The sequence below is a fragment of the Taudactylus pleione genome, unplaced genomic scaffold (genome assembly GCF_031769625.1).
Source record: "Taudactylus pleione unplaced genomic scaffold, aTauple2 ptg000046l, whole genome shotgun sequence".
Lineage (NCBI taxonomy): Eukaryota > Metazoa > Chordata > Amphibia > Anura > Myobatrachidae > Taudactylus > Taudactylus pleione.
In genome coordinates this window covers 9,480,318-9,493,328 of record NW_028284448.1, presented here as the reverse complement: position 1 = coordinate 9,493,328, position 13,011 = coordinate 9,480,318, and the positions used below count along the sequence as shown (strand labels likewise).

The following is a 13,011-nucleotide window of genomic DNA, read 5'->3' as shown; positions in this document are numbered from 1 at the left end:
ATTTTATCAAAAGGAACAGAAGGATAAAAACATCATTAGAAACAAAGAATAGATTGACCTGTTTCCAAATTATTGAAATGAAACGGAAATAGTCACTTGCGTTATAATCTTACTCACAAATTATAGGAAACATGATGCAAGTGTGGAGTAAGGAAACATGAAAGTAGAATTTTACATATTTTACAGTCCCGCAACCATTATTACTAAATAATGCCACTTCTTATTACATTTTATTATAATCCACTTTAATACATCTCATATTGAAGCTTATACAAAGAACAAATTTATCTCTTTATGTAAAAGTTATTTCTTATGAGTGTATATGTATAAAACATAGTTTAACAATAACTTAGGGTCTATTTACTTAGCAGTGTTAGGAGACAGAGTGAAAAGTGATAAGGTAGCAGCCAATCAGCTCCCAACTGTCATTTTTCAAACACAGCCTGTGACATGGCAGTTGGGAGCTGATTGGCTGGCACCTTATCACTTTTCACTCTGTCTCCTAACACTGCTTAGTAAATACACCCCTTTGTCCTTACTAATGTTTTTTCAACCCAGCATTTCTTATTTCAACATTTTTTTAGCTGAGTCAAGGAGAAGTAATTAAGCCTTTCAACAACCAAGAAAATCCTGGCTTCCCATTACTCTTCCGGCAATTCATTTACTTCTTCTCAACAAAAGAAAACAGAGACACTTTTATGAAAAACCCCATTAAATTTATCCATCAGCCGAAACCCAAACCATCAGTGCCAATTAGAATTGCAGTTGTTGGACCTCCCAAATCTGGAAAAACTACAAGTAAGTGTAGATCTTTCAAAGTTGTTGAAATATTATGACCTAATATATCAGTTTTGAAAATAGGTTCTAATATAAAAGCAGAACACTATTTTTCTTAGAGATCCTACCTTTTCAGGTCACAGTTATATGGTCCATAAATCATCAAGATCAAATTTCTAATAGCATTCCTGCCAATATATATATAGATTCAGTAGGGCTTAACATGGCAGCCAAGGCAATCAACCAGGGTCAAACAGGGCCCACCCACAAACCGCTACATCACCAGCACTGGACTCTCCCACCAGGAACAGGGTGTAGACTGCCACAAATGATGCTGTGATAGGCAACATTGTCAGCATGGGTGGGAGGAGCTGAGTGGGAGGAGTAAGGAGGAGGAACAAGAAAGTCCCGGGCAGGACCAATGGTACGGCCATGGTGTAGCAGATGCTGCAGCCTGCAGATTCCAAGATTTTAGATCACATGGAGGTACTAATAGCAGTGGGGATGCATAATGTGAACTGGGGCACTATGTGGCATAATGAGAACTGGCACTACAGTGTAGTATTATATGTACTGTGTGGACAGTGGTATAATGTGAACGGGAGGCACTGTGTGGCATGATGTGAATTGAGGACACTTTGTAGCATTATGTGAAACTGGGGGCACTGTGGCATGATTTGTGGTGCTCGGAGTAATTACACATTATACGTTTTAATAACATTACCAGCATATTATTGTGACAATTTTATTGGTAGGGACCTCAACAAGTAAGTTGCTCTGAGGCTCCTACAAGCTTTATTGCAGCCCTGTAGAAATTGAAATGGTTGAGTCCTATTATACACATGGTTTTGGAGGACCACAGTTGCTCTTACTAAATTGTTATAAGAAAATGCTGAACAGTATAGGGTCTGTTTATTAGTAGTGGCTAGTGGGCGGCGGTAACTATTCTATATTGCTGTATATCATAGCAGTACTTCTACTAATTAACATGCCTGGGCTGCTCTTTGAGCCACCATGAAAACCACCCTCCTCTGAGCTGAGACAGTGGACCTCATTCAGAGTCTGTCGTAAGCGGTCGCTCGGTCGTACGCATCCGATGTTTCCAAACCACGCATGCGTACGGTTAGTTGTGCGCATGTGCGTACGAGACCCTGCGATCCAAAATGCTGTTGATCGTACGGCTTACGAGCAGGAAGTGGCTTCCGAGAGTTGATTGACATGAAAGGCCGTTTGTGGGTGTTGACGGGGGTGGTGGTCTAAAAACGCAGGCTTCCTCACCGTTTTCAGGGCGTATTAGGGGCTTACATAAATTTCCTGCTACGACCGACATAGAACGCCGGCAGTAGTAAAACGTCACTCTGCGAGCAGGTTAGAGGCCTGGCTGATCGTACAGCTTGAGCTTGGGTATATGCTCTCTCAAGCACCAAAGTACAATCGATACTATCGAATGTGACTGATGTTATGTTTGATGTTTCTATTTTGTGCCACACAATGCAAGCAGCTAATAATCGTTTGTTGTTGCTAATAACACTGCTAATTGGCTTGTAATTGATTCATTTGCGTTTGCATTAGAGAATAAAAAGAATAAATATATATTCATGAGGATGGCTTATTCTATGCGTTTTTTTGTTAATTTTTGTTGTAATTTGCACACAACACAAGCGGCCGCAACCATCAGAAGAAAATTAACATACAGCGTCTGACAACGATTGACTCGATCGCTAGCTGCTATCACTCGCTAGCTAGAGGAGGTGCATTGTTCACGTATGGGCGTCACTTTGGTTGCGACCGACCGGCCGTTTGCTTCCTTTTTCAGTTTTACGGTCGTTAGGCGTACGACCGAGCGGCCGCTTACGACCGACTCTGAATGAGGGCCAGTGTGTGGGAGTCAGCTAAGTCTCTTCAGAAGCGAAGGATCCTATGTAAAAGGTAAGTTACACCATCCAGAGATACATTGTGCCATTTGATACATTTAGGTTTTTTTTAGGCCTATGGGGACTGTGGTAAATGACTGTATCTAAGTTTTGACAAAGTCTCTGAAATCGACATTGTTAACAGTTTTTAAGAAGGGTGGCTTCTTTCTGTTGTGTTGAACAGTTGCAAGTGTAGGATGCTCTCTGCTCTAGGATGAGGATGCCCATCACATTTCTAAACTTTACAGATGGAAACCAAAATTAAAGTCAATTTTAGCTTTGCTTTTATAAATTTTCTAAATCTGCTTAAAATTAAATCTAGAAACCTAAAATGTCATTGTTCTTAGCTATCCTCCTACATATTATTATTTCCTTTTCAATACCTCTCTGAAGATTAAACAATGGCTGCCAAAAGTTTACAGCTTTTATATGATGGGTGATAGCAGAGAGGGGTGGGAAGAGTAGAAGGGGGAGATTATCTCAGTAAAAACAGAGCTCACAGGGTTGTTCCAAAGCTTCTTATCTACATCATGCACCATGTTAATATTGTTGCCATGGAATACTATGACATTGTGGGATTGAGGATTGTCAGTCATTTATACCCCTATTACACCGACATAAAAATCCCAGATTGATGCACGTGAACGCGCATCAACTTGGGATGTTTGTCAGTGTAAATGGATCCACCCGGGTCCAGGGACCCGGGGATCCAACTTGGGTAGCTTTCAGGGTTGGCCACGGGTCGTTCCCGTGTCACCCTGCAGTGTAAACAGCGCGACCCGGGTCACAATGACCCGGATTGATGCCGCATGCTGCCTGGCTTCAGTTGTGCTTGGAGATGACATCATCTCCAAGCATCCACTGCAACCAGGGCCTGCCCAACCAGCGCTCCCCACCCCCACTCCCTGCCTTTGGACCACTGCAGAGAGTGAGGTAAGAGGGAGGGAGAGTAAGAGCGCTGCTTACCTGCAACGGAAGAGCTTGGTCACTGCAGCTCCGGGCCCGAGTTGGCGCCACGGTGTAAAAGGGGTCTGATCCGGGTTGGAAACGTGTTCCAAATCCCGGGTCAGACCCAGGACTTTGGTATAAAAGTGGTATTATAGGTTTCAGCCTGCTCACCTGACTGGGGACTCGAGCTAGCACTTCCTCCCGGGGTTGTGAATAACCTGGAACAGACCCGCCCAGTCTCTGCTCCCACTGCGGCTCTGTTGTTCTAGTCTGAGGGAGGAGACTGTGATATTGGTCTCCTCCTATATTACTCTACCCGGCCAGTGGAGGGGAGGTGTGGTATAAGAGATAGACAGTAATTAGATAGACAATGTCTAGCTAGACACCAGATGTTAGACAGTCAATAGTTAGACAGGAACAAAAGGTCGACAGGTAAAAAAGTCAGACACACTAAAGTTAGACATGTAAAAGGTCGACAGGGTCAAAAGTTCGGCGTGAAAATGGTCGACACAGAAATGGTTGACAATTTTTTTGTTTGTTTTTTTAGCCCTAATCTTCACCCTAACTCTAACCCTCCCTCCTGGTGCCTAATTGTAACTGTCTGGGTATGTGCCTAACCCTAACCCTCCAGTAAGTGCCTATGCCTAACCCTAAAAAAGTGTAAAAATTGGTCGACCATTTTTGTGTCGACCATTTTCATGTTGAACTTTTGACCATGTTGACCTTTTGTACCTGTCTATCTTTTTACGTGTCTAACTATTGTCTGTCTAACATCTGGGGCCAAATGTAATAGGGTGAGAGTTTAGAAAATGTAAGAGAAAACTCTCACATTTTTAAACTCAGCCAATGTAATAAAGTCATAGAACATGGAAACTCGCATGTTTTTCAGACTCAAAAAACTCTCAAGATTTAAACTCTCATCCAGGTGTTTCCTGTTTTGAAAATACATCTTGATCAATGTATTAGTGTGAGAGTTTTACTGCTAAACGCTCACAGTTTATAAACTCTCACCCTATTACATTTAGCCCCTGGTGTCTATCTAATTACTGTCTATCTATAGTCCGGAACTCGTGGAAGGGAAGAGGTATTCTATTCTTGGGAGTTGGGCAGACGCCATCTTCTCTATCCCTCCCTCCCAGCAGCACATGCTCCCAGCAGGTTTCAGTCTGCTTACCTCCTGGTTACTGGCAAGACAATACCCAGCGCACACCAGAGTTGAGTGGCTATTGTACCTATTATAATTTAGTAGTGGTGAGTTTTTTATTCATTAGCACTGTAATCCTGTTCGTCTCAGTATTGGCCCTATATTGTGGACAATATCAGTTAATTATTATCTGCCATTCTATGGTCTAGGCAGTTTACCTATTAGTTTTCATTCCTGATATTTTGGCTCCCTCCTGTGGTTGTCTTCTGCCAGTTCACTGTATTTTATTTTCTAAGCAGCAAGCCATTACTCTTAGAATTTAGATGTAACTTTCTGATTTATGCTGGCCAGTTGCACTCTTTTTTTTTTTTTTACCGTAACCCTGCAACTGTTGCTATGATGGTTTGAGTGTGTGCTCCAAACTCCACACCACTTTTTGATGCTCTAACGTATTTTATACAAGTGGCTCTAACAGCACCATAACTTTTTTTTACGAAGCCTTTTGTGAAGTCAGTTGCTTCAGTTCTATTAATTCCAATGGCCCCCAAGCAACAGAAAGATCATACAAAGGTTCCTCCTGTGAGTTTTTTTTAGCATTCGTCTCCAGCGCAAGGTGCTAAAGGATAAGTGTCTAGTGAAAAAGGAGCTAAACTATCTACTAGCCCTGACATGGTGTCTAAACCTGTCTCATTAACCTCCACATCACAGGACCCTCTAGGTGATGATGCACCCTTAACTGTGGGCTCTATGAAACTACTTCTTACATCCTTTAAATCGGACATTACCACCGAATTCAAAGAAGCGTTGCAATCCTGCCAACAATCTGTGTACGTCCTGGGAGATCGTACAGACCACCTAGAGAATAAACTGGAAGTGGTTAAGTCGCACAATGATCTAATAACGCTACATGAGCAACTCCAGACTGACGTCACCACCCTGAGAGACAAAGTTGGGGATCTGGAAGATAGGTGTCAACGCAATGTGGCATTCCTGAATTTGTACATATGCTGAACTATAGGAATTTTCCAAAATGCTTCCTATGGGTCCCATTACAGACTTTCTCTTGGACCGCATACACCGCCTACCTAAAGAGAGAAATGCTCCAGCTGAGTTTCCCCAAGACACTCTTATGCGAATGCATTATTTCCACGTTAAGGATGCTATTCCTCAAGCAGCCAGGCCCTCTGAGGTCTCTGATCCTGGGTGACCTTCAAGTGTTTGGAGATTTCTCTGCAAATACATTAGCCAAATGCAGATCCTTTGACCCAGTTACAAGTGCTCTCTCGAAATGCTGATATTCCATATTACTGGAGTTTTCTCACCAAACTACTGATCAGGCTAAATGGATCCACCACGGCCGTTTCATCACCGGAAGATGGAATCAAACTCCTGGTTTCATGGAACCTGGAGGACATTTCCTTAAAAGTTTCCAACAGTCCACAGATTGAACTAGAATGGTCTTAAACATGGACATTCTGTCTGACATATATTTTGTTTAGATGCCTTTTCTATAAATATGTTTTGCTGGTGTCATATGAAGTTCATCTAGGGTCACAATGATACCTGAATCATGGACTTTCAACTTCACAACTGGCTAATTCTTATTGATATTTCTTTGTCAATGGATATTTTGACTAGCTGGTATTTTCTCATTAATGATAATTATATGTTAGTTACTATAATGTTTAATAAATGTTTTATATGGAGTGGTGGGAGAAGGCCGCTACCCCCCATTTCCTCTCTATGTGCCACTTATGGAGGTGGCCTTCTCTAGCCCCATTTACTTTTTATCTCTCTCTTTTTGTATTTTTTTTTTGCAGTTACTATTCTGTTTTCTATATTTGTGTTTATGTGTCCCCCTATTTTATTTTTTCCAGATTGGGTACAAAGAATATTGCTTCATTATACCTGTATTTCTCCAAGTCCATATGTGTTTAGATTACTGAATTTGCTTTGTGCGATGCTTAAATTACTATCTTTAAATGTTAAAGGATTAAATTCACCTAATAAGAGGCAACTTGCTCTGAAATATTTTTTTCAAGAATAAGGCGCACATAGTTGCGCTTCAGGAAACACATTTTATTAACTCTTGCCCTCTTAGTTTTTTTTAATCTCATTATCCTCACTGTTATATGTCTAACGGTCCTCAGAAAAAGGCTGGTGTGACCCTTTTATTTTCGCACACACATAATTTTGTGTTGGATGAACAAATTCCAGATTCTAATGGCTGCTTTCTTATACTGATCAGGAAATTGGAGGATCGGGTCGTTACAATTGCTACTATATATGCCCCGAATACCAAACAATTTTATTATGTAGAAAATTTTGTACCATCCTCCAAAAATACTGTAACGGATCAGTTATCCTCTTAGGGGACTTTAATATGGTCCTAGATCCGACTTTAGACTTTCCCTACATGCAAGTCACGTCCTCAAACTGTCAGAGATCATTCTCATTTGTTTAGCCGAATTTTACTTGAGTATGACCTATTTAGCCCTTGCTGACAAATGGACGTTGCAGCAAATAAAAAGGGCTTCTATCCTGCTTACTAACATGGTCTGATCATTCAGCTCTTATTTTGTTTTGGGATGTAGGTTTAATTAATTAAAACCCCTCCCAGACTCTGTCATCTTGGAGACCATATATTAAATTACTTAGAAGCTAAACAAAATATTTTTCAGACACTTATCGTTGTATACATTCTGGTGCCCCTTAATGGTTGTACAAGGTTCCGCGCTTCAATCTGCGGCACGACTTAAGAAGGTCGTTAAGAAACATCAAGCGGATCTGGAACTTAAGTTTGCAGATCTGGAATCCAGACATAAAAAGTCTCCTCTCAATGATAAATTATATTGTGAGCTTCTTAAGGCCTGAGAGGAATGGAATGTATTAGCTCTAAAGGAGGTTCATAAAACTATTTCTAAATTGAAACAGAAATTTTATGTTTATGGCGATAGGGCCAGGAGATTATTAGTGCGGAAGTTGAGGGGAAAATTGGCAAGGGAGAGGATTCGGGTGGTCTTTAATACTGTAGGGTGGTCTTTAATACTGTCGGCACTAAAGTAACTGATCCTCTGGAAATAGCGAATGCTTTTGTAGATTACTATTCTAAACTTTATAATTTCGCAGAGGATCCCCAAGTACACAACCCACTTGATGGGCATTGCTAAACTTCTAAATACTATGCAGTTTCCTTTGTTGGATGAAACATCTGCTCAGTCTTTAGATGCACCATGGTCAGCAGAGAAAGTAGGTGTGGGTATTGACTCTCTACCATTAGACAAGGCCCCTGGTCCTGACGGATATATTAATTTTATAAAGAGTTTAAGGTTATGCTAACCCCTGTTATGGTTTGACTTTTCAACGAGGTCTCTGAGCGGGTTTTTTCTCCAGAAGAAATGTTGGAAGCGAGGATAGTAGCTTTCCCTAAACCAAGGAAGAACCCTTCTTTGAACTCTAATTATCGCCCAATAGCATTATTAAATTCAGATGTTAAACTCTATGCCAAACAAATAGCTTATAGACTGAGACCGTTGCTACCTTCCCTAATTCATCAGTATCAGGTTGGTTTCGTTCTTGGCCGGCAATCCCTGGACAATACTAGGCAAGTTATAGACCTGGTGGAAGCCTTCTCAATTACAGGTGAACCACTGTTCTTGCATGCAGAGAAGGTATTCACTGGGGATACCTGACTGCAGTACTGAAATGCTTTGGAATTTGTAATAGAGCCTTAATCTCTATAATGGCCTTGTATTCCACCCCATCAGCTAGTGTATTTGTTAATGGTGTACTCTCATCTGGGTTCCCTATATCTAATGGAACCCGTCAAGGTTGCCCGTTTTCAACCTTGATTTTCTTGCTGGCCATAGAGTTTCTTGCTGAGACTATTAGATCGGAAGCAGCTATTCAGGGTCCAATGTTTTTTGGTATGAGTCACAAAATGTGTTTATTTGCAGACAACGTACTGCTAACTCTTACTGACCCCACATCTAGTTTGCCACATTTACATGCAGCTTTAAAAGAATACTCTCCAGTCTCTTACTATAAATTAAATACTTCTAAATTCTAGGCTCTTCCAATTAATTTCTCCCCAAGTTTATTGACCATGCTCAGAGCTACTTTTTCCTATGTTTGGTGGGGTAGAAGTAAATATTTGGGGATTCAGATTACACTGAGAGTTGACGATTTAATCTTCTGCAACTACTTTCCCCTATTGTCCTCTATTTCAATGCTGTTAAGGACTGGATGATGCCGGGGGTCTCATGGATGGGGCATATAGCTGCATTGAAAATGATCATTCTCCCTAAGCTGCTCTATTTATTTAGGACAATTCCTGTTCTGGTTCATATGTTTAGAAAACTAAAAAACCTAGATTGTCTAGAAGAATATTGTCGCTTCCTATTGGAAGGTGGGTTAGCATTCCCAGATTTACATTTCTACCAATTTGCATGTTTACTGAGTCAGGCAGGAGATTGGTTTGTTCAGGACAAACCCTAAAACGTTGGTCCATTTGGAAAAGAACTTTGTTTCTCTGTTCCCCTTAACAGATCTACTATGGTTACCCCAATCTATCAAACCACACCGGTCCACCAGTCTCGTGGTCGTTTCGTCCACACATAAAGCGTGGCATGAGGTGGTTTCCAAAATGGAGGATGTTACTTTACCCGCTACTAACCTTTCCCTAGAAGAGTGGCATCCCTCATTCCTAATTTACAATTTGATCATTGGAAAGCCCAGGGAGCCATCTCTTTACATGATGTAATATTTAAAGGCACTTTGCCCTCCTTTACTCAGATCCGGGAGATGTTTTCTATATCAGCTAAAGATTTTTATAAATACCTCCAGTGTTTACTGTCCCTAGATGATAGAGTTGTAAAAGTTTCATATAAAGGGGGTATAACTTGATGGTATGCTATTATTATTAGCGCGCAGAAACCTCCTAAGTTATCTTTAGTGAAATGGGAGGCGGATCTGTCTTGTTCATTTACTGAAGAAGATTGGAATTCAGTATATAGTACATGTTTCCGTTTATCTAAACTGTATTTTACTCCAGAGAAACTACACTGTGGCCAAATAGTTACCTTATCTAAGGTTTTAAATGTTCCTATAGCCCCAAATCCTATACTAGCTATTTTTCATATATATTATGGGGATCTTACTAATCTTATTAATAATGACCGTTATATAATGGTTCATATACTTATAATGACCAAGTTGCTTATTGCTCAACAATGGCATTTGGTTGTTATTATAAATATAAATACTATCGATACCAGGATACAAGTCCATTTCGAATTTGAGACAGCAGGTTGTCTATATCAATTTTCGGTGTCCAATCCTCTGATTCGTTGGTTTAGTTGGAGTGAGTTTTGGTCTCATAGGCAATTGACTGCTGGCCAAAGCAGTAATTATCCCTCGTCTTGGTAACTTGGTAATATAAGTTTCTTATCTGTATGCATTTGTGTGTTATTTAATCACAGAACCATAGATTTTGCTGTAACCTCTTAATTGTAATAATTTGTAATATGTTTATTAATATTGCTACGAATATTTCATAGCACTATTTTTCAATTTTGTATTTAGTGCATTGTTTATTGTAAATCTATGGTTATAATTGGATTTATGGATATTTTTTTATATATATATATATATATATATACCCTATACTCTCCCCTCCCTCCCTTTTGTTTTGAATTGTGAAATTCAATAAAAATGTAATATTGCTCTAGGTGAGCACAGCAGATATGTCTGTAGGAGGCAGATTAGACTATGCCTGATTCAGAGGTGGATGCAATGACCTTCGCTGCTGCAATCCTGTACACACAGGATCTTAAATGTTATGCAAATGTCGCAGTCGCCGTCTTTTGTACAGAGGTGCCCACCGTTGGCTTCTGAGATCTGCCGCTTGCGTACAAAGATGCAGCATGGGATGAACATAAGTCGCGCCTTCAGACCTCTAAGCAACCCTATGGTTGTTCAGAATACCTGTTGCAAGTAAGACGCCGGGGTCTGAACAACTGCATGCAAATTCACAGTCGCTTGCTGCGACATGCCCCGAAACATTCACACCAGCAGACCTCTGAGCAACCCAATGGTTGCTCAGAATGCCTGTTACAAGTAAGATTCTGGGGCCTTAACCACTGCATAAAAGTTTGTTGTCACTTGCTGCCACACGCCCCATAACAGTCGCGTCATGCCTTCGTTTTAGTCACCACTCCCTCGATAACTCCCCAAAATGGTCACAGTCTGTTAATCATTCTACATTTTAATACACACAACGACCGCCATCGCAGGATGCAAGCACAGATTGAAAACATTGGTTGCTTACAAATCGACACTGCATCCATGTCTGAATCAGGCCCTATGACTGGTAATAACTAGCTGTTCTGACTGCAGATTTTATATGGACTCCCCTAGTTGATACTGTAGGACTTAAATCATTAGCATATGAAGTTGGGGCTGTCTATTCACATTATGAACTAATGCAGAAAAGAAGATTCTTATTTGATTTGCAAAGGAGAAAACAACAGTTGTTTTTACTTCATCAAGTTTGCATTTTGGAATCTCTACTCTATCAGGGAGTATATATATTTATATATATATATATATATATATATATATATACACACACACACACATGTTAAACCTGATATATGCTTGACACAAATGCTATTGCTTTTCAGCCGGATTCAGTCATGGTGACGCAGTGATTATCATTGTTGCATCACAGCATGGGTTTTATTCTGAGCAGGGTCCTACTTGTGGGGGGTTTGCATGTTCTTCTCTTATTAGCTTTGGTTTCCTGCATACTTTCTGGTTTCTCCGTAGAGCCTAAAACTATACTGAGACTATAAGCTCCAATGTGACAAGGACTTATGTGAATGCTCACATATACTCAGTACAGTGCTGTGTAATATGGTGGTACTTTATAAATACTGTAAACAATAATACATTTTATATATTGTTACACACCTGACTCAATATTTGCATATAAACATGATTTTATTTATGTTCCTTTATATTTATACTTACGTACACAACGCAAATGCATTCACCTCTATATGAGTCTCAAAACGTGGTTATATGAAAATGGCATATATCAGCAGAAACATTTAAATTTGACAGATGTTAGGATGCAAATAGAGCACATGAATTTCAATGTGAAATAAGCCTGCACACTATTCACTTATAATTATAACTGTATTCTCCTTTATGTTTCAGTTGCCAAGATGTTTACCAGTATATATGGTTTACAGCGCCTGTCAATGGGAGATGCCATACGGTTTATGTTGGAAAACCAGCCAGATACTGAACTTGCATTAGAGATAAAGAATTATCTTGTGAAGGGATTAGTTGTGCCAGATGAGCTTGCAATCAAGTGTCTGGAAGTAGCCATGATGGATATAACATGTAATACGACAGGGTAAGTAAAATTTTTATTTTACAAAGATAGGAACCATTTTACCCATATTGGCTGCATCCTCTACACCAGGGGTTCCCAACCACGGTCCTCAAGGTACACTAACAGTCCAGGTGTTAAGGATAGCCATACTTGAGCACAGGTGTTTTAATTAGTATCTCAGTTATTTTGATTTAACCATCTGTGCTCAAGCCTGGCTATAACTAAAACCTGGACTGTTGGTGTGCCTTGAGTACCGAGGTTGGGAAACCCTGCTCTACACCCTGTTGTTATTTTGTTTTTAGTTTAGCTTCACTCATGGGGCCTGCTTCTGAGTCGCAATCAAAAGCGCACGCAGCAGCGTATTTTGGCTGCCTACAAACTTCTTTCCTTGTGTACATCCGTGCGGCCAAACGTGCATGCTGTAATACCAATTGGTGCGTCCTTATACTCCACTATCGGTCGCACCATCAAAACTTGCAACGACCATATGGCAGGTGCCGTTTCTCCATTGAGTATGGTCTCCTTAATGGGTCGATGCCCCTGTTTTCTGGTATGCTGACCGTCACCGCCCTTTCCTCGCTCAGAAACGGCCGGAGCATCTCAATCATGCTGCAGTTTAGGGGGCACTGTGACCATCATTGCAAACACGGATAAGCACATGCGTAGTACAGATCCTGCACATGCACCAATCGGCCACCATCAGAGTTGTACGCAAACCTGCAAACAACTCTGAATAAGGCCCAATATTCACACTCCTGACTTCACTGGCAAAATACCCTTCTTCATGGTTTATGATAAACACCCAGCAGACGATGACATCACAAACA

The 13,011-nt window shown here is 40.6% G+C and overlaps 1 protein-coding gene across 2 annotated transcripts in view; it reads left to right on the top strand.

Annotated features, from left to right (window-relative positions):
- Positions 1-13,011, top strand: part of AK9 (adenylate kinase 9) — a 171,381-nt gene that overhangs the window by 124,716 nt on the left and 33,654 nt on the right. For both annotated transcript variants that reach the window (XM_088460477.1, XM_088460478.1), the window contains exons 31-32: positions 585-798; positions 12,004-12,205. In XM_088460477.1, the coding sequence (XP_088316603.1) occupies positions 585-798; positions 12,004-12,205 (416 nt within the window). The remainder of the gene's footprint in view (positions 1-584; positions 799-12,003; positions 12,206-13,011) is intronic.